We start from the raw sequence: 25535 nt of genomic DNA on the forward strand, positions 1-25535 counted from the left end.
CTTCCTTTTTTGCAGTTTTTGTTTTGGGCTCTCTTGTGCCATGATGTCAATATCAGCGTACGATCCTCATCGTAAGTGACAGACATTATCCCCACCACAGGCACGCACAAACACAGACACACACACACACTGCCACTTGTCGATACCTGTAGACCAGGAGTCTCCAACAGGTCGAGCACAAGCTACCTGTAGCTCACAGCCCACATATGAGTAGCTCGCCAATCAATTCTGAAAGTACATGCATTTTTTTCACGAGTTCCATCGCAAACTGTCATAAACATAAAGCTCCCAGCTACTATCCAATCAAAGCAATATTGACATTATCCCACCCCCGGTTAGCCACAATATCTGCCAATTAATTTCCGCCAATATTGCCCCCGTCTGTCTGTTTGGTGTGCGTGTTAGTCTATTTTGTGTGTAGCCAGTTAGTGATGCTAATGATAACCGTCTTGTGGGTAGACAGAAAGCCATTCCCCCCAAAACATTTTCAATTAAAGGGAAAATCTACTCAAAAATTATATTTTGCTATTTTTTCATTAGTCCACTGTTGATACTGTCCCAAAATGTTTTCCATGTCAGCAGTCAAGTTTTCAACAAACTGGACTTTCAAGAACCAAAGTGTCACCGGGGTGAACTTTCCCTTTAAATGTTAACAGAAAAATAGGCTTACCTGACAGAACTACATTATTTGTATCAATTGAGTGGCGATTTGTTTGCAAACTCTGCCATGACGTGCTGCAGCAGTAGGCCTAACAGGAGAAACATGGCTAGACCGACACATTCCTCTGTTGCTAGATGCGCAATGAGCAATTACACAAAATAAATTCAATTTGTTCGTTTTTTTCCCCAGACCTCACAAATAGTCTTCTGATGTGATTTAAGCATGGGCATGGACTCAGAACAAAGAAAATAAAACAGAGAACTGAATTCAGGAAAATATAAAACATTATTTTATGTGGACCCCTTAGAGTTTGTTTATTAACCATTATTTTACCAAGTATGTTAACAGAAAACACATCTCTTGTACACCAAGGACCCAGGGAAGAGTAGCAGGGTAGAGGAGAAGAGAAGAACTTGCCTATTTGAAAGCTATAACAAAAAAATGTGTAGCTTGCGACATGTTAGATTTTGTAAAAGTAGCTCTCATGCTAGAATAGTTTGGAGACCCCTGCTGTGGACTATACACTTCTTCATACACCTAGTCAACAGTGTTTAAAGAAATAATCGACTTCAAAACGATATGTTGGTATTTGTTTCATTGGTCCACATTAGCCCCAAAATGTTTTGCATGTCAGCAATCAAGTTTTCAAGAAATGTGACTTTTAAGAAGCAAAGTGTAACTTGCAAAACGCGTCATCATCATGATGTGTCACATTACTTGAAAATTGTATATATTTAAAACACACTCACATGCGAAACATTTTGTGACTGTATCAACAGTGGACTAATGAAAAAATACCAAAATATAGTTTTTTTTTGTGGATTATTTCTTTACCTCCTCTATCTCCTTTTCTCTCTCCAGAGCTCTCTGCTCTCATCTTTCTGGCCCTCTCCTTCAACGGCTTCGGAGGAATCTGCTTGACCTTCACCTCCCTTACGGTGAGACACACACACACACACACACACACACACACACACACACACACACACACACACACACACACACACACACACACACACACACACACACACACACACACACACACACACAGAGACTAGTGACACCTCCAGTCCATCTGGTCTAAGTTTGTCCAATGCACCAGTCAATATTTGCTCTATTCAAGTCGTTGATAAAACAGCAAATCCTCACATCTGTTTACCTCGGATCAAAAAAGCAGCAAACACTGTTGTCCTTGAAGACCTCGATTACTGGATGTTGGCTTCCCATATCACTGAAAAACCAATATCATTCAGTTTTGTCCTGCTTGTATGATGAGCCAACAAGGTGTTTTTGCGGCACAGAGGAATTTCCCAGTATTGATTGAGTAATATGGGGTGGTTAGCTGTCACGCCCTGACCTTAGAGAGCCTTTTTTATTCTCTATTTGGTTAGGTCAGGGTGTGACTTGGGTGGGCAAATCTATGTTTCTATTTCTTTGTTGGCCTAGTATGGTTCCCAATCAGAGGCAGCTGTTTATCGTTGTCTCTGATTGGGGATCATACTTAGGCAGCCCTTTTTCTCACCTTAGATTGTGGGATCTTGTTTTTGCACAGTTGCTGTCTAGCCCTGCAGAACTTTTCGTTCGTTTTTATATTTTGTTGTTTTGTGTGTGTTTTCAGTATTAAATATCATGAACACCTTCCACGCTGCGCTTTGGTCTCATTCTCTAAACGAGCGTAACATTAGCGTCATAGACCTGAGAGGACAGAGTGTTGTTTCTGGGAGGTAGTTGTTTGCGTGTGTGTGCACGTCATATGACATGAGGTACCTTGCCTGTGTTAGTCTGGGGCCACCTGTGTGTGTGTTATAATTACTGTACAGTAGGCCTGTGTTACCATACACTACCGTTCAAATGTTTGGGGTCACTTAGAAATGTCCTTATTTTTGAAAGAAAAGCTAAAAAATTTGACCAGTGAAATAACATGAAATTGATCAGAAATACAGTGTAGACATTGTTAATGTTGTAAATGACTATTGCAGCTGGAAACGGCTGATTTTTTATGGAATATCTACATAGGCGTACAGAGGCCCATTATCAGCAACCATCACTCCTGTGTTCCAATGGCACGTTGTGTTAACTAATCCTAGTTTATCATTTTGAAAGGCTAATTGATCATTAGAAAACCCTTTTGCAATTATGTTAGCTCAGCTACAAACTGTTGTTCTGATTAAAGAAGCAATAAAACTGTCTTTCTTTAGACTAGTTGAGTATCTGGAGCATCAGCATTTGTGGGTTTGATTACAGGCTCAAAATGGCCAGAAAGAAAGAACTTTCTTCTGAAACTCGTCAGTATATTCTTGTTCTGAGAAATGAAGGCTATTCCATGCGAGAAATTGCCAAGAAACTGAAGATCTCATACAACGCTGTGTACTACTCCCTTCACAGAACAGCGCAAACTGTCTCTAAACAGAATAGAAAGAGTGGGAGGCCCCGGTGCACAACTGAGCAAGAGGACAAGTACATTAGAGTGTATAGTTTGAGAAACAGATGCCTCACAAGTCCTCAACTGGCAGCTTCATTAAATAGAACCAGCAAAACACCAGTCTCAGCGTCAACAGTGAAGAGGCGTCTCCGGGATGCTGGCCTTCTAGGCAAAGTTGCAAAGAAAAAGCCATATCTCAGACTGGCCAATAAAAATAAAAGATTAAGATGGGCAAAAGAACACAGACACACGCAATGTGATGGTCTGCGGGTGCTTTGGTGGTAAAGTGGTAGATTTGTACAGGGTAAAAGGGATCTTGAAGAAGGAAGGCTATCACTCCATTTTGCAACGCCATGCCATACCCTGTGGATGGTGCTTAATTGGAGCCAATTTCCTCCTACAGCAGGACAATGACCCAAAGCACAGCTCCAAACTATGCAAGAACTATTTAGGGAAGAAGCAGTCAGCTGGTATCCTGTCTATAATGGAGTGGCCAGCACAGTCACCGGATCTCAACCCTATTGAGCTGTTGTGGGAGCAGCTTGACCGTATGGTACGTAAGAAGTGCCCATCAAGCCAATCCAACTTGTGGGATGTGCTTCAGGAAGCATGAGGTGAAATCTCTTCAGATTACCTCAACAAATTGACAACTAGAATGCCAAAGGTCTGCAATGCTGTAATTGCTGCAAATGTCGGATTCTTTGACGAAAGCAAAGTTTGAAGGACACAATTTTTATTTAAATTGAAAATCATTATTTATAACCTTGTCAATGTCTTGACTATATTTCCTATTCATTTTGCAACTAATTTCATGTATGTTTTCATGGACAACAAGGACATTTCTAAGTGACCCCAAACGTTTGAACGGTAGTGTATGTTAGTCACCAACAGGTTTTGAGGGAGGGTAGTTTTTAGTGTTTATGGATGTGAAATTGTTTATGTGGTGTGGGTGTGTGTGGGGGTATTTTGGCGCCTGAGTTGCACATGCCTTTTCCCAGATGGAAATTGTCCCACTTGTGCCTCCACCAATCACAAGTCCTGACTCGTCACACACCCACCTTAACCCAAAACACACAAGGGCACACTCTACCCTCTCTCTACCCCCCCTTCCTCCCTCTCCCTCTTTCCGCAGTTCTTATCTTACTCTCTCTGTTCTAGCTGATATTAGTCAGCTGGAAAATCCGGAACTGCCTCGATCCCCATGTGTGTGTCCTCACACAGAAACCCCAGAAACACTAGGGGAACACATAGACAAAGACCACAACACAGACTGAGAGAGGTCTAGTCAGGTACTGTTGACCTCAGGCAATCCTGTAACCTCTGGCCTTTCTCCTGGCTTTAGATGACAGACCAGTTAAGCAACCTCTCTTTGTGTAGCTATATTTACTGTAACACTCAGTCCAAAACATTCACACACCCCTTCAATCACGCTCACAAACGAATACCTGCTGCATGCTGTCACACACATCAAACGACAGTTTGTCCTTTCTCTCTCTGTTGTACTCACAACCCTAGTGCCTCCCACATAGTTTGGCACAAACTCTAATAAAGAGAATGCACACACACTGTTCGGCATGAGGAGTTGTGTCCTCCTGCCACCCCACCCCTTCTCAGTGGCATGGCTTTCCACAAACACACACACAACACACACACTCACACTCACACTCACACACACACACACACACACACACACACACACACACACACACACACAAACAAACACTATCAATCTTTATTGACATTCACTCCTCTCCATTTGTCTCTCTGACCCCGGTCTGTTCCCCAACTGGGCTGGGCTGGGCCAGCGTGGACCGGGTTTCATAAGGGTGTTGTTAGAACTTATGTCAGCACTGGGGCACAAGGACACACGCAGACATAGACAGCCCTTCTCTTTCAGTGGTTGTAGTGGCAACACTGCCCATGTTGTTGTGGTTGTAATGTTTTAGTCCTGATGAGGGAGGTCACTTCAGTTTGGTTTGTTGAACAATCTCTCCATTCTATCCTGATGCCATTGTTTTTCTAGTCGAGCCCAGGGGATTGCCATTAAACATTTAACGCTTAGCTCTGTTTTATTGTGAACTTTACAGACGAAACCTACATTGGATTCAGACCACATATTCTCAGAATCGTGGGTAGATAGATGTCATGTCATGCGGCTTGATTTAGGACATTCAATTTATTTAAAGACATTCAATTGATTTAGGGACATTCAATTTATTTAGGGACATTAGATTTTAGGGAGATTAGATTGTTAAGGTACACTGCTTGCTTGTAAAGTTTAACTTTTCTATTTCAAATGCAGACACCTTGTTCTACCAACCTCCGTCAGAGTTTTGGTTGACAGATACTGTAGATGTTGAAGGGGTGATATTGAGTTATGGTTAATGCTATACACTTGTGGGAATTGGCTTTTATTGATAGGGTGAAATTGAAATGTTTATTACAGAATAAATATGAAAAGCGTATGCCGGTCAGATGCCGAGCAGTTGCCATACCAGGCGGTTGCATCACTGCCTGGTATGGCAACTGCTCGGCATCCGACTGCAAGGCGCTACAGAGGGTAATGTGTACGGCCCAGTTTATCTCTGGGGCCAAGCTTCCTGCCATCCAGGACCTATATACCAGGCGGTGTCAGAGGAAGGCCCTAAAAATGTAACAGTTAATCAAATGGCTTTAACAGTTAATCTCCCCTGACTATTTGCATTGACCCCCCCCCCCCCTCCCTTTTTACGCTGCTGCTACTCACTGTTTATTATCTATTCATAGTCATTTTATCCATACTTACATGTACATATTACCTCGACTAACCTCTACCCCCACACATTGACTCGGTACCACTACCCCCTGTATATTTTATTCTAAAATTGATTAAAAAAATACAGTTGAAGTCGGAAGTTTACATACACTTAGGTTGGGGTCATTAAAACTCATTTTTCAACCACTCCACAAATGTCTTGTTAACAAACTATAGTTCTGGCAAGTCGATTAGGACATCTACTTTGTGCATGACACAAGTCATTTTTCCAACAATTGTTTACAGACAGATTATTTCACTTAACATTCACTGTATCACAATTCCAGTGGGTCAGATGTTTACATACACTAAGTTGACTGTGCCTTTAAACAGCTTGGAAAATTCCAGAAAATGAGGTCATGGCTTTAGAAGCTTCTGATAGGCTAATTGACATCTTTTGAGTTAATTGGAGGTGTACCTGTGGATGTATTTCAAGGCCTACATTCAAACTCAGTGCCTCTTTGCTTGACATGATAGGAAAATCAAAATAAATCAGCCAAGACCTTGTAGATCTTGTAGACCTCCACAAGTCTGGTTCATCCTTGGGAGCAATTTCCAAACGCCTGAAGGTACCACGTTCATCTGTACAAACAATAGTACGCAAGTATAAACACCATGGGACCACGCAGCCGTCATACCGCTATATCGACATAACCTGAAAGGCCGCTCAGCAAGGAAGAAGACAATGCTCCAAAACCGCCATAAAAAAGCAAGACTATGGTTTACAACTGCACATGGGGACAAAGATTGTACTTTTTGTAGAAATGCCCTCTGGTCTGATGAAACAAAAATATAACTCTTTGGCCATAATGACCATCGTTATGTTTGGAGGAAAAAGGGGGAGGCTTGCAAGCCGAAGAACACCTTCCCAACCGTGAAGCACGGGGGTGGCAGCATCATGTTGTGGGGGTGCGTTGCTGCAGGAGGGACTGGTGCACTTCACAAAATAGATGGCATCATGAGGTAGGAAAATGATGTGGATATATTGAAGCAACATGTTAAGACATCAGTCAGGAAGTTAAAGCTTGGTCGCAAATGGGTCTTCCAAATGGACAATGACCCCAAGCATACTGGAAACACTTATCTCCCTCACTAGCTTTAAGCACCAGCTGTCAGAGCAGCTCACAGATTACTGCACCTGTACATAACCCATCTATAATTTAGCCCAAACAACTACCTCTTTCCCTACTGTATTTATTTATTTTGCTCCTTTGCACCCCATTATTTCTCTCTACTTTGCACATTCTTCCACTGCAAATCAACCATTCCAGTGTTTTACTTGCTATATTGTATTTACTTTGCCACCATGGCCTTTTTTTTGCCTTCACCTCCCTTATCTCACCTCACTTGCTCACATTGTATATAGACTTATTTTTCTACTGTATTATTGACTGTATGTTTGTTTTACTCCATGTGTAACTCTGTGTTGTTGTATGTGTCGAACTGCTTTGCTTTATCTTGGCCAGGTCGCAATTGTAAATGAGAACTTGTTCTCAACTTGCCTACCTGGTTAAATAAAGGTGAAATAAAAATAACTACTTCCAAAGTTGTGGCAAAATGGCTTAAGGACAACAAAGTCAAGGTATTGGAGCGGCCATCACAAACCCCTGACCTCAATCCTATAGAAAATGTGTGGGCATAACTGAAAAAGCATGTGCGAGCAAGGAGGCCTACAAACCTGACTCAGTTACACCAGCTCTGTCAGGAGGAATGGGACAAAATTCACCCAACGGGAAGCTTGTGGAAGGCTACCCGAAACGTTTGACCCAAGTTAAACAATTTAAAGGGAATTTTACTAGGATTAAATGTCAGGAATTGTGAAACTGAGTTTAAATGTATTTGGCTAAGGTGTATGTAAACTTCTGACTTCAACTGTATATAATAATTAATCAATCTACACACAATACCCCATAATGACAAAGCGAAAACAGGTTAAGAAATTGTGATAAAATTAAAAACAGAAATACCTTATTTACTTATGTATTCAAACCCTTTGCTATGAGACTCGAAATTGAGCTCAGGTGCATCCTGCTTAAATGGATCATCCTTGAGATGTTTCTACAATTTCATTGGAGTCCACCTGTGGTAAATTCAATTGTTTGGACATGATTTGGAAAGGCACACACCTGTCTATATAAGGTCCCACAGTTGACAGTGCATGTCAGAGAAAAAAACCAAGTCACAAGGTCAAAGGAATTGTCCGTAGAGTGCGAGAGGTTTGTAATCGAGGCACAGTACTGGTGAAAGGTACCCCAAAATTTCTGCAGGATGTCCCCAAGAACACAGTGGTCTCCATCATTCTTAAATGGAAGAAGTTTGAAACCAACAAGACTGTGGAAAAAGTGAAGGGGTCTAAATACTTTCCGAATGCACTGTACACCATGATAACCATGGTAGCAATTGAAAGGGAACAGTTTGGAGATTATGTGAAATTATTAGACCAAAAGGTGAGGACACAACAGTTCACCTGACACAAGACTGAATCCAAACATTGTTGATTTGATGTGCATTTTATATTTACAGGAAATCTGAAAGTACTCTGATACATTCAGTAACATGATAAGCATATTCCTGGAAAATGTGGGGTATGTGCAACATAAAACAAAAATGACAAAGTAATTTCAATGCACTTTTATGAGTCAAAGGAGTCTTCAACTAAGTCTTAGCTCTGTAGTTGAGAAACTAGAGCAAGCACACTTGTAGTTGTTTTGGTTTGAACAAAAACCTGCAATACCGCCATCACACAATTACTGTTGTTTTACGCAATCTGGGTCAGGTGGGAATCATTTGAATGCTTGTTCTAAAGCCAACATGACTAGCTATGTTATAAAAGATGATATTACAGTGTTAGGCTTTCACAATGCAGTTCAGAGAAACAGATCGGAGGTTTGGTGAGCATAGAAAGGAGTCATGTGTGCATTCAGGTGCTTGTGCCGCGGAGAATCTTCTTTACAATAGACAAACATGGGCTCAGTCTGTACAGAACAACCCAGGGTTTAACTCCATGTCTTCTTGTAACTGTACATCAAATATAGTGATCATAAACGTTGACACTGTATATGACATGAGTTTTATGATATGGACTCATCTTTCAAAATACATAGAGTCCTCTTAATCTACAGCATTTCCCTCACACAGACAACAGAAAATTAGCAAAATTTGCCCAGTTAGCACTAGCAGTAGTGTTGTCACTAAGCCAGTATCATGATACTAGGAAGTAAGGAAGCGAAGGAAACAAAACATGAAGCGGACAGTTTGTTTTTAGGAAAACAGTCCTAATGTTGGAAAAAAAACAGCCTTATATTGTCACCCAGAGTAACATTTGTTTATTTTGCAAGCTATTGCACACACTATTTTACAAAAGTAGGTTTTAAAGGACCATAGAGTGAAGTCTGCTTCGTGTTTCCATTTTTGTGAAGGAAAATCTGGTATCGTGACAACACTAATTAGCGGGAGGGATGGGGACAACTTTTGTCACACGAGGTACTCAAGTTCAGAATGGCTGTCAGTCAAAACCCATACAGCGCTGTGAAGCGCAGAGACAGAGCTCTGATGTCATGTAAAGCATGTTACTGTACAGCCGCTGTGTTCCAATTCAGGCGTTTATCCGTGCTCAAATCTGCCATTTTTTGTGCGATTCTACATGTAAGACCGGTTTGCACTCAGTTCGCAAAGTACTCTCGGCAGGCAAACACTATTGATGTGTCCGAGCCCTTCGAGAGAGAGGAAGAGACTACTAATCAGCCATGGTTTAGTGCTTCCTGTAAACTCTAGAGAGAGAGGAGGCCTACAGCTGTATATTCTCCTTCTTTAGGGACCGTAACACCGACTCAAGTACACGTTTTGTCTCACTCCATCTTTCTCCCCCCTCTCTTTCTCTTTGTTTCTCTCAGACACATTTGCTTTGTCAGTCATCACACACTTTTCACAGCTTTTCTATCTATCCTAGAATGTAACATTTCCAGTAATTCCCATGTACCTGACAGTAAAACCAGCTGGGTCATTCCTCTCTCCTAAATTCACGTGTTTCCACGGACCCTGGCTGGCCAAAAAGGGAAGTCACATGTGCCTGAAGGACATGCGTTAAATGTGTGCTTTCTAGGCTTCTGTCGGAGAACCGGTGGGGATATCGCCTCCTGCACACACACACACACACACACACACACACACACACACACACACACACACACACACACACACACACACACACACACACACAGAAGCCAAGACGCTCTCAGTCTCACTGTGCTGTACAGTTACAGGCAAAGGTCAAGACTGGCATTGAACACGGCTATACTAACTTTACTTTGACATTTGTAAGAGATACAATCTTCTCTGTGTTTTTTTTAGCACATGGCCCCTCTCACTAGCATTCCCAAAATCCGCCAGAGATCATCCTGGTATATCTGTAGCGTTACACGTTGTCTGCGCCAGGATGTGAAATATTTGCCTTCTAGGAACCCATCAATGAGGACGGGTGTTTCAGGTGTCTTTTACTAGTCCAGGTGTCTTTTACTTGTCATGTCGGAACACGGCCAGGAACAGTTTTACCATGTGCTCGCCGGCAGTGGAGGCTGCTGAGGGCAAGACGGCGCCTAATAATGGCCAGAGTGGAGCGAATGGAATGGCATCAAACACATGGAAACCATTTGTTTGATGTACACTACCGGTCAAAAGTTTTAGAACACCCACTCATTCAAGGGTTTTTCTTCATTTTTACTATTTTCTACATTGTAGAATAATAGTGAAGACATCAATGAGATAACACGTATGATTCCAGAGAATGCACATATAATTCCAGAGAATGTACAGAGCATTGTCGTTAATCACATGGCTGATGGATGGTTGACTAGTAGAGAAAGTCTGTGCTGAGAATGGCCCAGCTCATGAACAGTACTCGTAATGAATATCATTGGGTCTCAATAAAGGATGTAATACTGCTTCACTCCTTCTGCCTCTATGAAATGTCTATTATTAACTTTATTAAACTTTTTTAAATGATCAGAAGTATTTTCAGTATGATAAAACTTCCTCTGCCAAAGTGGTTCTGTAGATACTGTACTGTAGTAAACCCGTGTCGGGCTTATATTTTACTCAATACCTTTGTGCTCTCTGCTGGTGAGCTTGCATTACTGCACTCCTAATGCACTCAGTCAAGACGTTCCTAATGCAGTGCGTCTGTTCTCCTATTGGAGCAATATGTATTGATTGTGGTCAAATGATCAATGTTTGAGACTGTTCATGAATGTATCCCTCTCTCTTTCTTCTTCATCCCCTGTTCCCCATCCCTTTCTCCCTCCAGATACCCAACATGTTTGGCAGTCGGACCTCCACCATCATGTCTCTGATGATTGGCTCCTACGCCTCCTCTGCCATCACCTTCCCGGGAGTCAGGGTAAACATGATGATGTCGTCAGAGATGGACACACATTTGTTACTGTTGCCTCGTATCACTCATACAAATAGAATACATGTTCAGCCTTCATATGTTATGTGAAGAAGTCAATGAAGTGTCCAAAGTAAGTTATACTTTTCTCTACTAATAACACCCCATGTTCTCTCCCTCTGTAAGCTGATCTATGATGCGGGCGTGTCGTTCCGGGTGATTATGTGGGTGTGGTCGGGTCTAGCAGGCTTCGTCTTCCTCAACTGTTTCTTCAACTGGCCAGTGGAGGCCTTGCCCACGCCGGACGAGGTCGACTACATGTCAGTACAACACTGAAACAACATTACTACTACGTCAGAGCACTGATAAAAAAATGGCTATTATAATATTTTTTATCATAACACTGCAATGCTGAACAATATAGATAGTTGAATTCGGAAGTTTACATACACCTTAGTCATATACATTTAAACTCAGTTTTTCACAATTCCTGACATTTAATCCTAGTAAAAATTCCCTGTCTTGGGTCAACTAGGATCACCACTTTATTTTAAGAATGTGAAATGTCAGAATAATAGTAGAGAGAATGATTTATTTGAGCTTTTATTTCTTTCATCACATTCCCAGTGGGTCAGAAGTTTACATACACTCAATTAGTATTTGGTAGCATTGCCTTTAATTTGTTTAACTTGGGTCAAACGTTTCGGGTAGCCTTCCACAAGCTTCCCACAATAAGTTGGGTGAATTTTGGCCCATTCCTCCTGACAGAGCTGGTGTAACTGAGTCAGGTTTGTAGGCCTCCTTGCTCGCACACGCTTTTTCAGTTCTGCCCACAAATTTTCTATGGGATTGAGGTCAGGGCTTTGTGATGGCCACTCCAATACCTTGACTTTGTTGTCCTTAAGCTATTTTGCTACAACTTTGGAAGTATGCTTGGGGTCATTGTCCATTTGGAAGACCCATTTGCGACCAAGCTTTAACTTCCTGACTGATGTCTTGAGATGTTGCTTCAATATATCCACATAATTTTCCTACCTCATGATGCCATCTATTTTGTGATGTCCCTCCTGCAGCAAGCCCCCCCACAACATGATGCTGCCAACCCCGTGCTTCACGGTTGGGATGGTGTTCTTTGGCTTGCAAGCCTCCCCCTTTTTCCTCCAAACATAATGATGGTCATTATGGCCAAACAGTTCTATTTTTGTTTCATCAGACCAGAGGACATTTCACCAAAAAGCAGTGGCTTCTTCCTTGCTGAGCGGCCTTTCAGGTTATGTCGATATAGGACTCGTTTTACTGTGGATATAGATAGTTTTGTACCTGTTTCCTCCAGCATCTTCACTGTTGTTCTGGGATTGATTTGCACTTTTCGCACCAAAGTACGTCTCCTTCCTGAGCGGTATGGCGGCTGCGTGGTCCCATGGTGTTTATACTTGCGTACTATTGTTTGTACAGATGAACGTGATACCTTCAGGCGTTTGGAAATTGCTCCCAAGGATGAACCAGACTTGTGGAGGTCTACAATTTATTTTCTGAGGTCTTGGCTGATTTTCCCATGATGTCAAGCAAAGAGGCACTGAGTTTGAAGGTAGGCCTTGAAATACATCCACAGGTACACCTCCAATTGACTCAAATTATGTCAATTAGCCTATCAGAAGCTTCTAAAGGCATGACATAATTGTCTGAAATTTTCCAAGCTGTTTAAAGGCACAGTCAACTTAGTGTATCTAAACTTCTGACCCACTGGAATTGTGATACAGTGAAATAATCTGTCTGTAAACAATTGTTGGAAAAATTACTTGTGTCATGCACAAAGTAGATGTCCTAACCGACTTCCCAAAACTATAGTTTGTTAACAAGACATTTGTGGAGTGGTGGAAAAACGAGTTTTAATGACTACAACCTAACTGTATGTGAACTTCCGACTTCAACTGTATGTGAAAACATGATCATGTTACCATACTGAAATCCAACATAAGAATAACCGAAGCAAATAAACAACTTTCTTTATTTTCCTCCTCAGTAAGAAGTTAGCGTTGACTGATGTGTCTGGAGACCATAAGGGGGTGGGGGTGAGTCAGAAGAATGGAGACCTGAAACACTCCACTGAGAAACTCCCAGCCGTAACACAGAGTGAGTCAAGAACACACACCTGAAAACAGAACGCTGCTCTTGCTCACAAACACATTCAATATACCCATATTAACTGTCTGCCCAACTCTCTCTCTCTCAGACACCATTCCATTCCGTAGGTCCGTGTTCTCGCCCATCTTCCTGTGGAGTCTGGTTACCATGGGGATGACCCAGCTCAGGATCATTTTCTATATGGGTGCCATGAACAAGATGCTGGAGTTCCTCGTCACCCACGGCAACCCTTACTGTGAGTAACAAACTAACCACACCAACTGACAAACCAGACCATGACAGTAAACTGACAAAACAAACTAACTGACAGTCAACTGACAAACCAGACCATGACAGTCAACTGACAAACCAGGCCGTGACAATCAACTGACAAACCAGACCGTGACAGTCAACTGACAAACCAGGCCGTGACAATCAACTGACAAACCAAACTAACTGACAGTCAACTGATGAACCAGACCGTGACAGTCAACTGACAAACCAGACCGTGACAGTCAACTGACAAACCAGACCGTGACAGTCAACTGACAAACCAGACCGTGACAGTCAACTGACAAACCAGACCGTGACAGTCAACTGACAAACCAGACCGTGACAGTCAACTGACAAACCAGACCGTGACAGTCAACTGACAAACCAGACCGTGACAGTCAACTGACAAACCAACACACTATCATGATTCCCTCCATGTAAATGTGTTCTAATCAAGTTGTCCTGTCCTTTCTTTCCTTAGCCTCTGTTTTGATCGTCGAGGCAGAGGAGAAAGGTGAGAAATGTCTCCTGGTGAAAGTGTGCGTCCTTGTCATGTGTATGTGTGTGTATGGGTGTGTGATGATCATCCCATGTCCTCCATCATTTGATCTAAAGATATTATGAATAACCAGACACTGACAATGATTTACAGTGTTTGAGAATCAGTATTTATTGGCATAATGTGGGACTAGCGATATTTCGATGTCTTAATTGTTGCTGAGCATCTGTTAAAGAAGTGAAACATAAACTCAGCATAAAAAGAAACGTCCCTTTTTCAGGACCCTGTCTTTCAAAGATATTCATTGTAAAGGGTTTAAACACTGTTTCCCATGCTTGCTCAATGAACCATAAACAATTAATGAACATGCACCTGTGGAACGGTCGTTAAGACACTAACAGCTTACAGACGGTAGGCAATTAAGGTCACAGTTATGAAAACTTAGGACACTAAAGAGGCCTTTCTACTGACTCTGAAAAACACCAAAAGAAAGATGCCCAGCGTCCCTGCACATCTGCGTGAACGTGCCTTAGGCATGCTGCAAGGAGGCGTGAGGACTGCAGAAGTGGCCAGGGCAATAAATTGCAATGTCCGTACGGCCTAAGACAGCGCTACAGGGAGACAGGACGGACAGCTGATCGTTCTCGCAGTGGCTGACCACGTGTAACAACACCTACACAGGATTGGTACATCCGAACATCACACCTGCGGGACAGGTACAGGATGGCAACAACAACTCCCCGAGTTACACCAGGAACGCACAATCCCTCCATCAGTGCTCAGACTGTCCACAATAGGCTGAGAGAGGCTGAACTGAGGGCTTGTAGGCCTGTTGTAAGGCAGGTCCTCACCAGACATCACCGGCAACAACGTCGCCTATGGGCACAAACCCACTGTCGCTGGACCAGACAGGACTGGCAAATCTGGTGTAGTCCATGAGGAGGAGATGCACTGCAGTACTTAATGCAGCTGGTGTCCACAGCAGAAATGACTTACTTTTGATTTTGATCCCCCCCTTTGTTCAGGGACACATTATTAAATTTCTGTTAGTCACATGTCTTGGAACTTTCAGTTTGTCTCGGTTGTTGAATCTTGTTATGTTCATACAATATTTACACATGTTAAGTTTGCTGAAAAGTAACGCAGTTGACAGTGAGAGGACTTTTATTTTTTTGCTGAGTTTATATCCTAAGGAGTTTGCGTTTCGAGCGTCGGCAATTGGTTTGGCGCCGAAACCTATTGTTGTGCGTCTTCCGGTAACATTGTTCTCTTATCATGTATGTAACAATCAGAAGTTACCTCTGTAATGTGATCGCGTTTAGCAAGTGAAACATTAAGGTGAATCTTCAAAAATGTAAATGGGCACCTTGTTTTCCTCTGATTTAAACAGTGTTCTGTTCCAGCGCAAGGATTTTCATTGGCAGTAATCTGGTAGTAGTTTATCCGTTAAAATTATAGTATTTATGCTCAGGCAATGATAGAACCTTTATTGATGTGTCTGCTTAAGGTTATTCATGTTTATCATCTGAGGATGTGCATATTGAAATTCAAGTATCCTGATGTGAAACTGGCTCTCATTGGCTGTTGCATTTTGAGCATTTGTATTTAAGCACCTGCCACTTCCTTGTTTGTCGAACAGGACAGGGAACAGGTTGGCATGCTGCTGGGTTTTGTTTAAAGTTTTGATCCAGTTTTTTTTCTTTCTGTTAATACTTGTACGCCAGCTATTATTATCTTCACTTGCAAATAAAAAGCCTAATTCTGGGCAAGAACAATCAGTTCTGACTTGTTCCCTCCTCAGTGTAAAATCATACCGCTGGGTCTTTCTCACAGGGTGTCTAAATGTGTGTTCCCTTCTCTTTCCAGTGAGTTTCTACTCGTCCATCTTCGGCAGCCTGCAGCTGCTCTGTCTGGTCACCTGTCCTCTGATTGGCTACATTATGGACTGGAGGATGAAGGACTGTGTGGACGAGACCAAAAAAGACACAGAGACAGAGAAGAGGTGTGAGAAAGAGGGGGGGGGGGGGGGGGGGGGGCTGAATGGAAGTAAGAGGTAGATAGATGTCTTATCTCATTTTCCCCTGTCCAATCCCACTCAGGCCAGCAGACGGGCTGACGAGAGATAAAAAGATCCAGAAAATCACTAATGCCATGAGAGCCTTCATCTTCACCAATCTGCTACTGCTGGTGTTCGGAGTGTGCTGTCTGATAGACAACCTGCGGCTCCAGGTACACACACGTTTTCCTCGTTCATTTGTTACCAAACACACACAAATGCACATACTACCCCACCTCCAAATGTCAACACACTCCTTCCCTCTTCCTCTCTCTGTAGATCCTGACCTTCATCCTCCACACCATTGTCAGAGGGTTCATCCACTCCTGTAGTGGAGGCCTTTATGCTGCTGTGTAAGTACTCAACTTCGTCATCATCTTTACATACAGAAATTGACTTGAGAAATAATTGCCCATTCTCTCTCAGATACCCCTCTAACCACTTTGGAACTCTGATTGGGCTGCAGTCGATGATCAGTGCTGTGATCGCCCTGCTGCAGCAGCCTCTCTTCATCGTCATGGTGGGATCCCTGCACGGAGATCCCTACTGGGTGAGAGACACACACGCTCAGTTTTCCAGTGCAGTTACCCATACTGTACAAGACTTTGTTAACCCCTCACTTGTCTAACTCCCCATATCTCTGTCCCCGCATCAGATCAACCTGGGCATGATCCTCTTCTCATTGGCTGGCTTTTTGTTGCCTGGATACCTTTTCTACCATCGCAGACACCTGATCCAGGAGAAGGAGGCTCAGGACAAGAATGCCACTGGCCAGGAGAGAGAGGCTCTCAACCACTCAGAAATCAACGGCCTCAAACACCATAGCAATGGTCACAGCATCCAGTAAGCGTAGGAAGTGGTTCTGGAGCAATGCTAAGGATTCTGGGAACTGTAGGATTATTTGTATCAATGTTCATGGTATCCACCAAATCACTAACCACAATATCGTCAAGTAAATGTTATTTTTTTGCATTGCTAGCATTATTAATGTTGCTGTTTTTGTTGCCTCATGGCTTTATTCAATCTGTATCGTGGAAGTTCAACGCTTAAGCCCAAAATAATTTTAAAGGCAATGTTCCCACGTTGGCGGAGACTGCATTCACGGTAAACGCTGCGTATGTCGGCTCAATCGGAAATGACCATGACATTTCTATCGCTTCAGCGAGGCAGATTGAATAGAGCCCTAAACCATAGAACTTCCAACCATGATCCACTAACATGTCAAATACTAGTCAATGGAGTTGCTTGAATTGGAATGTCTTGATAAGTTATCATAATGTTGTTGTTGTTGACTTATTTGCTGTGTGGCTAGTCCAAGACTTCTATGGTACTTCAAAGACCCTTCAGTGGCGTGTTACTCTTTTAATATTTCTCAATCCATGTTGACAAAGAACACACAACACCAAAGAATGATATTCAGATATGAATTGTGCAGCTTCTACTGAAACAAAACAATGATAGTGTTTCTGTTTCGGTTAATCAAATTTGTCACAGACGAAGGATGTATCAAAATGACATGTAAGAAAATGTGAATAGCATAGTTATAAGGTTGTACTACGAGGCTTGGGTGAAGTCAGACACCCAGCCAGGAAGAATGCTACAATTTGTTATACCAAACATTATGCCATTGCTTTTTTTATTGCAATCATATTTTTCTCCGAACTTTCTCTTATCGCATAAACCAACATGCATATGTGCTGGCTCTTGCGCTCACTCTTTCACAGACAGACTGACTGTAGAGACACTAACTACCTCTTCTATTCCCTAACCGTCTCTCTACAACCAAGACCCATTTGTGTGCCTGTGTGAGTGTACCGTGTTTGTAGATTTGTCTTTTCATTGGTCAATTTATCACTCATTAGCCATGTAATATGTAGATGTTTTATTTTTGGTATGATAATTTTATTTTTAAAACAATATAAACATACAGACAAAAGACAACGTAGATATTCTATGCCTAGATTGTTTGAAGATTGACGAAGTGAAGTCAAATCGGTCATTCTCCACTGAACTCTCATTTCAAGATTTTGTTTTAAAACATGAAAACAGTGTGACACTTGACACCCAAAGCTGAGACTGATTTTGAAAAGTAGACAGATGCAATGGTAATGTATCCAATGTGTCAAATACTTTTACAGCTTTGTGACCAGGAATTAACTTGTGTGTAAAGCAATATGTATTTACTACATATACCTAAATATGTATTAACTGTCTGTAACTTTTCTATGCAGACGTGTTAGAAAGGGGATTATTGTAATGCCATGATTATAACTGCTATTCTGATTATGTATGCTTTTGCTGTGTCCTCTACCCGGTTAGAGATCATGTATATACTGAGTGTACAAAACATTAAGAACACTTTCCATGACGGTGTCCAGGTGAAAGCTATGATGTCACCTGTTAAATCCACTTCAGTCAGTGTAGATGAAGGGGAGACCGGTCAAATAAGTATTTTTGTGCCTTGAGACAATTGAGACAGATTGTGTGTGCATTTCGGAGGGTGAATGGGCAAGGCAAGGTATTTAAGTGCGTTTGAACGGGGTATGGTAATAGGTGCCAGGCTCACCGGTTTGTGTCAAGTGCAACACTGCAGGGTTTCACGCTCAACAGTTTCCAGTGTGAATCAAGAATGGTCCACCACCCAAAGGACATCCAACCAACTTAACACAATTGTGGTAAGCATTGAAGTCAACAATGGGACATTATCCCTGTGGAATGCTTGCGACACCTTGTAGAGTCCATGTCCCGACGAATTGAGCCTGATCTGAGGGCAAAAGGGGGCAGTGCAACTCACTATAAGGAAGGTGTTCCTAATGTTTTGTACACTCCGTGTAAGTAGGGTCAAGGTTTTTTTTCTCATGCAAATGCTTCTAGAGTAATGCTCCACTCCACATAGAGATGTGTAACACAACACTGTCTTTACTGTTAAAAGACAAGTTCTCAATATAAATAGTCTGAGGCATTTGTATTACGCATCTGTTAATGTGAATCATTACCATATAGTGACGAAGGGGGGATTGAAATATGTTGTTTTTGTACTTGCCATAGAATTGAATGTAAAACCACAGCGACAGACAGTACCAAACTTCACCTGGGAAACCAACGCCGTGTCAAGGGTGGCTACAACATAGAAAAAGAATGTGTGAGCCATATGAAATATATCTGTTTTTTTTAAGTGTACAGCACTTTTCCTCAGGGGCATGTAGCTGAAGTGTATTGTATCCCCTCCCTGTCACGCTCCTTTTATAGCTTTGTTGTGTCAGAAGTGATAAGCCATTTTTTTCTGTCATCTCTCATCTGGGGACTAAGTCTCATCAAATAAATAAACAAATATGTAGGAAACTGTCCTGTGACTGTGTGTGCCCTTTGATATTCCTGACAGTCTATCAAATGAGTACTTGGCAGAATATTCGTATATAAATTAAAATGTTGAATTGATGTTTTCGGATTGCAAACACATGCCGCTGCATTTTCCTGACCACAACTTCGCTAGTCACACTTTAGCTGGATGAGAGACCATATCCCCAAGACTGAATCAGCATGTCACTCAGCATGTCATACAACAGAAAGAGGAGCAACGCAGCATGTACAATAATAACCAAAGTTTATTGGAATATAATTTGTAGTCAGAGAATATCCCAACCAAATGAAAAAGGGACACTCATCATATACAGTGCCTTCGGAAAGTATTCAGACCGCTTTAGTTTTTCACATTAAGTTACGTTACAGCCTTAATCTAAAATGGATTAAATTAAATTAAAAATCCTCAGCAATCCACACACAATACCCCATAATGACAATGTGAAAAGAGGTTTTTAGAAATGTTGTCAAATGTATTCAAAATAAAAAACTGAAATACCTTATGATGAGTCCAAATTTGAGATTTTTGGTTCTAACCGCTGTGTCTTTGTGAGACGCAGTAGGTGAACGAATGATCTCTGCATGTGTGGTTCCCACATGAAGCATGGAGGAGGTGGTGTGATGGTGCTTTTCTGGTGACACTGATATATTTACAATTCAAGGCACACTTAACCAGCATGGCTACCACAGCATTCTGCAGCGATACGCCATCCAATCTGGTTTACGCTTTGTGGGACTATCATTTCTTTTTCAACAGGACAATGACTCAAAACACACCTCCAGGCTGTATAAGGGCTATTTGACCAAAAAGGAGAGTGATGAGGAGAGTGATGAACTCAATTGAGATGGTTTGGGATGAGTTGGACCACAGAGTGAAGGTAAAGCACTAGAGCTCAGCATATGCGTTAACTCCTTCAAAACAGTTGGAAAAGCATTCCAGGTGAGGCTGGTTGAGAGAATGCCAAGAGTGTGCAAAGCTGTCATCAAGGCAAAGGGTGGCTACTTTGAAAAATATCAAATACAAAATGTAGTAACACTTTTTTGGTTACTACATGATTCATGTGTTATTTCATAGTTTTGATGTCTTCACCATTATTCTACAATGTAGAAAACAGTAAAAAATAAAGAAAAACTCTTGAATGAGTAGGTGTCCAAACTTTTGACTGGTACTGTAAATTATCAAAAATGTCTAAAAACCTGTTTTTGCTTTGTCATTATGGGGTATTGTGTGTAGATTGATGAGGGGGAAAAAAACAGTCTTATTCTAAAATTGATTCAATTAACGTAACAAAATGTGGAAAAGGTCAAGGGGTTTGAATACTTTCCGAAGGCACTGTACTCAGTCAGAACATCACAGTGGCCTTCTGTCATACTGTAACAACATTACTCTACCATGCGCACATCCAATCTGCCACCTACACACGTGACCTTTCTCACAAACTCACATACTGTACAAACAGACATTTGCGTATCCCTCTCTCACACATGCATAATCTCTCGTATCTGCATACATTCTCACAAACAGTTCCTGATTCTCTTCAAACACATTCACTCGCTGCTCCTCACACACACACACGGTGTCTGTCTGGTCTATCGGAGGCTGTTGCTGTTGGGCTGAGAGCCAGCCAAGCCAGGGTGGTCCGGACTGTGGCGGTTCTGCAAGAAGAGGCACAAACACTAGAAAAAGTCCCAACCGATAGCCATTGGCTTCATCTCTAAATCAATCACCTCCCTCCTAACCCCTAGGCCTCCTATATCCAAACATCAGTGAAAGAGGTAGATAGTGGGTCAGGCCAGTATGTCTTACCTTCTTCTTTTTCTTGTCCTTCTTTTTCTTCTTGCGATCGGGGTCATCATCCCTCTTTTTCTTCTTCTTCTTGGGGTCAGAGTCTGACGGTGTTTCTGTAAAAACACAAGGAATGGTTTCAAAGGATGTGGAATGGTGGTGTGTCAGTACCTGTTCGTGTGTGAGTGTTACCTTGCGGTATGGGATCTTGTGGTCGGTGGTGTTTGTGCTTGTTTTTGCTCTTTTTCTTTGGGGGCTGGATGTGCATCAGTCTGTACTGCTCTGGTAGCTGGAACCCAAACACAGAGAGTTTATACCATCTTCACATCTTCGTTAGCAGTACAGAAATTATACGGCCAAATGTTGATTAATAAAGTTCCCTAGAATGTGTGAGCAGTGTTGGGTAGGTTACTTTCTAAACATAATCCGTTCCAGTTACATGCACAAATTTGTAATCAGTGATGTAACTTTTAGATGACCTAAACTCAATAACGTAAAAGATTTAAAAATTACTTTCAGTTACTTTTGGATTACTTTCCCCTTAAGTATTAGAAGAAGACAAAAAGGATCCATCAAACGCATTTTACCATAGTGGTATCTGACTTGTGGCCAGACTCACTCAACAAACTAACAAACTTAAACCTGCGTCTTTTTTCAATGCTGAATTGAATATCTCTGAGAAAACTGAAAGGTGTGAATTTATTTTTTCGCAAACATTCTTTCTGAATTTAAAACTAATCCAAGAAGTAATCTAGCTTTTCAAAAGTATCTATAATATTATTATTTTTAAATAGTCTGTTAAAGTAACAGATTACCTGTAATCAGATTACCTGTAATCAGTTACTCTCCGTGTGTGTGTGTGTGTGTGCGTGCGTGTGTATGCGTGTGTTTACAGGTCCGGTGTGCAGTCTGAAGCCGGTGAGGCTGGCTCCGGTCAGAGGGCTGAAGGAGTTGCCACACACTGGAGGCTTCTCTATCAGAGAGCGCAACGAACTGCCATCCTGGGTACCAGGACAGTCTATCATACCTAGAGAAAAAACAGTTATATTTTCACAGACTGGATAGGTGCAGTGAAATGGGAGTCAGCTATAGTAATACGGCGTCCCTTGAGCAAATTAGGGTTAAGTGACTTGTTCAAGGGTACATGGGCAGATTTTTCACCATGTCTCCTCGGGTATTTGAACCAGTGACCTTTCAGTTACTGGCCCAATGCTCTAACCACTAGGCTACCTGCTGCACAGAATAGAAGTGAAAACGGAGACACTGATTACACAGAGACAGAGGAGAGATGGAGAAGAGGCAAGTGTGTGAGGTATGGGAATACTCAGCGTGATGGGTCCACAGAAATCACTGACATGCACAGACAAAAACACACACAAAGTAAACAGCGCAACTGTGCTGAGTGTGTAGTTCACCTGGTAACTCTGGCAGGAAGTTGCTGAGCTTCTCCTTAACCTTCTTGCCACAGAACTTGTTGTAGGCGTGTTCCAGGTTGTAATGGGTGATTAGGTTGGTGTTGCCCGTCAGCTCATTGCCCACTGTGGGGCAAACACAAAGGATAAGACACTGTCAATACAGTAACAAGATCCATACAGACGTCAATGTCCCATTCAACGGTCCAGAGTGAGTAACTTGTTATGGCTAATGTAGAAACTAGGAAGTGCACTTAAAAATGTATAAAGCAAAGATAACACTATCTGCTAGAGAAACTAGATTACATTCCATACTGACCACAGCACAGACTTGGGCTAAGCCTACAGAATGCACCATCAATTAATATACTACCCACTGGGCTAACTCGTCAGTAACCAACTAGTTCTAGAGCAGGGTTTCCCCAAACTCAGTCCTGGGTCCCCCCTTGGGTGCACATTTTAGTTTTTCAAATAATCAAAGTTTGATGAGGAGTTGGTTATTTGAATCAGCTGTGTAGTGCTAGGGCAAAAACCAAAACGTGCACCCAAGGGGGGCCCCAGGACCTAGTTTGGGAAACCCTGCTCTAGAGAACCCAACGGAGTAAACTGTTTACAGCCGGCTCCTTTACAGGTCATTACAGTCTATTGAATGGACTCGTAACCAGCTACCACACATGTTAGTTAATATTAGAAAATAACATAAGGAGCTAGCAAATAATAATATTCCACACAAGTATGAATAAACATTACGTACTGCCTACACTGAAATGTTAACTTTACCTGGTAGCTCTCGCAGTAAATAAAAAGGTTCGTTCATTGCTCCCGGCTTCCGTAGAGCAGGCCCCTCATCCCCGTGCTGAGGTGGCATCTGAGCCGCCATCGTGACTTGATTTGGCGGCAGAGGCGGTGGTGGTTTTCCCGGTCCGAATCCCAAAGACGATGATCCGGGAGGTCCCTGAGCTTCATTTTGCCCATACAGATTTGAAAACATTTCCGTCATGTCTATTGCGAGTATCTAATATATATATATTTTTTTAAAGACGTCGATTTCCTCCCCTATACTTTTAGTGTTGTACACATTGAGCCACGATTGTCTGACAACAACTTGTCTCGACTTCTTTGTGGCATATTCGGCGTAGTACCGTAATACCAGCAATATATTTGCCGGTTAAATTGTATTGACAATGGCCCCGATATGAAAGTGTTCGTTTCAAAAGTTAATATTGGATACTTGAATGATGTACTGTAGCTACTAAATGAAAGCAAATGTGTTTGTGTTGCGTTTTTTTATTTTGAGTTTATTTAATAACAAAAAGCGCAAGGCAGACATTGGAATAAAATAACTGGTATACTCGTTACAAAAATGAACAGTTTACACATGTCAGGGTTAGGGTTATGATTCAAATTGGTCAAATCCATTCTGCTTTAGAACAGGTCATTACTCAGGGTTAAACATCAAAGGTCGCAGGAGGGCAGAGGGAGGAAGAGAGCGCTTGGAACTCGGCAAAAGCTGTCTGTGCAGGTGCCTAGAGATGCAGGAAGAAAGAAAGAAACAGTGAAAACATAATATTGCTAAACCAAAGCCAAAACTGACACTGACTCATTCCATATACAGGTCAGAGGACCTGTGCAGCTGTGTCCCCCAATGCAGTGATTCTCCATCTTGCTCACCTTCCACTCGTCCACAGCTGTTGCGATGCGCTGTTCGGTCTGAGCGATGCCCTCCCTGCCTGCCTGCACCCTCTGAGCCAGCACAGCATTCTCCTGCAGAATCTTCTTCAGCTCCCTCCGCAGGTACGCCTCCTGCTTCAGGTAGTATGGCGTCACAAAACTACACAGGTCCTGCTCAGGCACTCCACTGGGACGCCTGGGGGACATGAAGAGGAGTAGGGTGAACAGAAGTGGCCCTGGACACTGATCTAAGGTCAGATTTTACAAGGTGAACACACATAAATGGATGTAATGGCATACAGAACAATCCAAGATGGAGGAAGACACTAGGCACGGCAGCATACAGACACAAACAAACCATGCAGGGTCTTGGCTGTTCTTAGCAGCTTCTTCTAGCTTGTTCAGTTCATCCAGTTTGCACTGTAGCTCCCCCTCTTCGATCAGTTTATTGATGTCATCCTGTATAAGTGCCACACACACACAGTCAAAATTCTAACATTCCCTCATATGAAGTGTACTTAAGGGATGGTGACCAACCTGTATAGTCCTCTGTAGGTCTTCTATGAACTGCTTGTGGATGTTCTCTGTCACCTGTGGGTTCTTCTTGTAGAACGGATGGAACGTGTGGGCAAATCTGTGAAAACTGACGACAGGTTCAGACAGATTTAGCTGTCTAGTTTCCCAAGGGTGCAACATTGTTCAGCTCAACGTAATATATAGCCAAATGTATCGTTCTCGAACTACTTACCTTGCATCGGATATAAACTTCTGTAGGCTCTTCTCCATTACTTTGTTGAACAGCAATAGCCTGTTCATCTGGGGTTCGGCTCCGTCTGACCAGCGAGAATCATTTCCATGACCCGACGACTGAGACGAAACATCTCCTGTTGCATTACTAGACTGATCCTCCACATTATCTCCTGAACTTTTAGCACCTTTGTGACGAATTTCCTCCTGAGTTGTTTCACCAGTTTCTTCCATGTTTAACTTTGTTTATTTATTTGTTACGGTACCCGCCAAAGCGCTAGAAACCTACAAGAAACGCCCGTCTACGGAACCCCAACATGTACAAAAAGTTGCTTTGTCATTGT

General features: G+C 42.2%; 3 protein-coding genes across 3 annotated transcripts in view; 1 reads left to right on the forward strand and 2 right to left on the reverse strand.

Annotated features, from left to right (window-relative positions):
• LOC139574338 (large neutral amino acids transporter small subunit 3-like) overlaps window positions 1-19561 on the forward strand; it is a 34792-nt gene extending 15231 nt beyond the window's left edge. Inside the window, exons 4-15 of the mRNA XM_071398827.1 lie at window positions 16-71; window positions 1523-1599; window positions 11180-11272; window positions 11450-11583; window positions 13287-13396; window positions 13497-13643; window positions 14142-14174; window positions 16026-16161; window positions 16259-16388; window positions 16495-16568; window positions 16642-16765; window positions 16871-19561. Of these exons, the coding sequence (XP_071254928.1) occupies window positions 16-71; window positions 1523-1599; window positions 11180-11272; window positions 11450-11583; window positions 13287-13396; window positions 13497-13643; window positions 14142-14174; window positions 16026-16161; window positions 16259-16388; window positions 16495-16568; window positions 16642-16765; window positions 16871-17062 (1306 nt within the window). The 3' untranslated portion in view covers window positions 17063-19561. The remainder of the gene's footprint in view (window positions 1-15; window positions 72-1522; window positions 1600-11179; window positions 11273-11449; window positions 11584-13286; window positions 13397-13496; window positions 13644-14141; window positions 14175-16025; window positions 16162-16258; window positions 16389-16494; window positions 16569-16641; window positions 16766-16870) is intronic.
• A 241-nt stretch (window positions 19562-19802) lies between these two features.
• On the reverse strand, window positions 19803-23919 carry LOC139574340 (mediator of RNA polymerase II transcription subunit 19-A). The gene is made up of 6 exons (XM_071398829.1): window positions 23554-23919; window positions 22777-22899; window positions 22255-22388; window positions 21554-21650; window positions 21383-21477; window positions 19803-21231 (listed from the first exon to the last, which is right to left on the reverse strand). Exons 1-6 carry the CDS (start codon window positions 23771-23773, stop codon window positions 21166-21168), a joined length of 735 nt encoding a protein of 244 aa, XP_071254930.1. The 5' UTR covers window positions 23774-23919; the 3' UTR covers window positions 19803-21165.
• A 125-nt stretch (window positions 23920-24044) lies between these two features.
• Window positions 24045-25522, reverse strand: pmf1 (polyamine modulated factor 1). The gene is made up of 5 exons (XM_071398831.1): window positions 25193-25522; window positions 24982-25087; window positions 24803-24903; window positions 24445-24640; window positions 24045-24299 (listed from the first exon to the last, which is right to left on the reverse strand). The coding sequence occupies exons 1-5, from the start codon at window positions 25423-25425 to the stop codon at window positions 24222-24224; spliced, it is 714 nt and encodes a 237-aa protein (XP_071254932.1). The 5' UTR covers window positions 25426-25522; the 3' UTR covers window positions 24045-24221.
• Between the last annotated feature and the right edge of the window lie 13 nt (window positions 25523-25535).

This window comes from Salvelinus alpinus, chromosome 4 (assembly GCF_045679555.1).
Source record: "Salvelinus alpinus chromosome 4, SLU_Salpinus.1, whole genome shotgun sequence".
Classification (NCBI taxonomy): Eukaryota; Metazoa; Chordata; class Actinopteri; order Salmoniformes; family Salmonidae; genus Salvelinus; species Salvelinus alpinus.

Excerpts from the sequence above, each read along its gene's own strand:
- LOC139574340 (XM_071398829.1), bottom strand. The coding sequence starts at position 23,773 with ATGACGGAAATGTTTTCAAATCTGTATGGGCAAAATGAAGCTCAGGGA. Across the intron at positions 22,900-23,553 it reads TTTACTGCGAGAGCTACCAG|TGGGCAATGAGCTGACGGGC; the intron begins GTAAAGTTAACA and ends TTTGCCCCACAG. Across the intron at positions 21,232-21,382 it reads AGGACAAGAAAAAGAAGAAG|AACCGCCACAGTCCGGACCA; the intron begins GTAAGACATACT and ends CTCTTCTTGCAG.
- pmf1 (XM_071398831.1), bottom strand. The coding sequence starts at position 25,425 with ATGGAAGAAACTGGTGAAACAACTCAGGAGGAAATTCGTCACAAAGGT. Across the intron at positions 25,088-25,192 it reads AAGTTTATATCCGATGCAAG|TTTTCACAGATTTGCCCACA; the intron begins GTAAGTAGTTCG and ends ACCTGTCGTCAG. Across the intron at positions 24,300-24,444 it reads CAGCTGTGGACGAGTGGAAG|GCACCTGCACAGACAGCTTT; the intron begins GTGAGCAAGATG and ends CTGCATCTCTAG.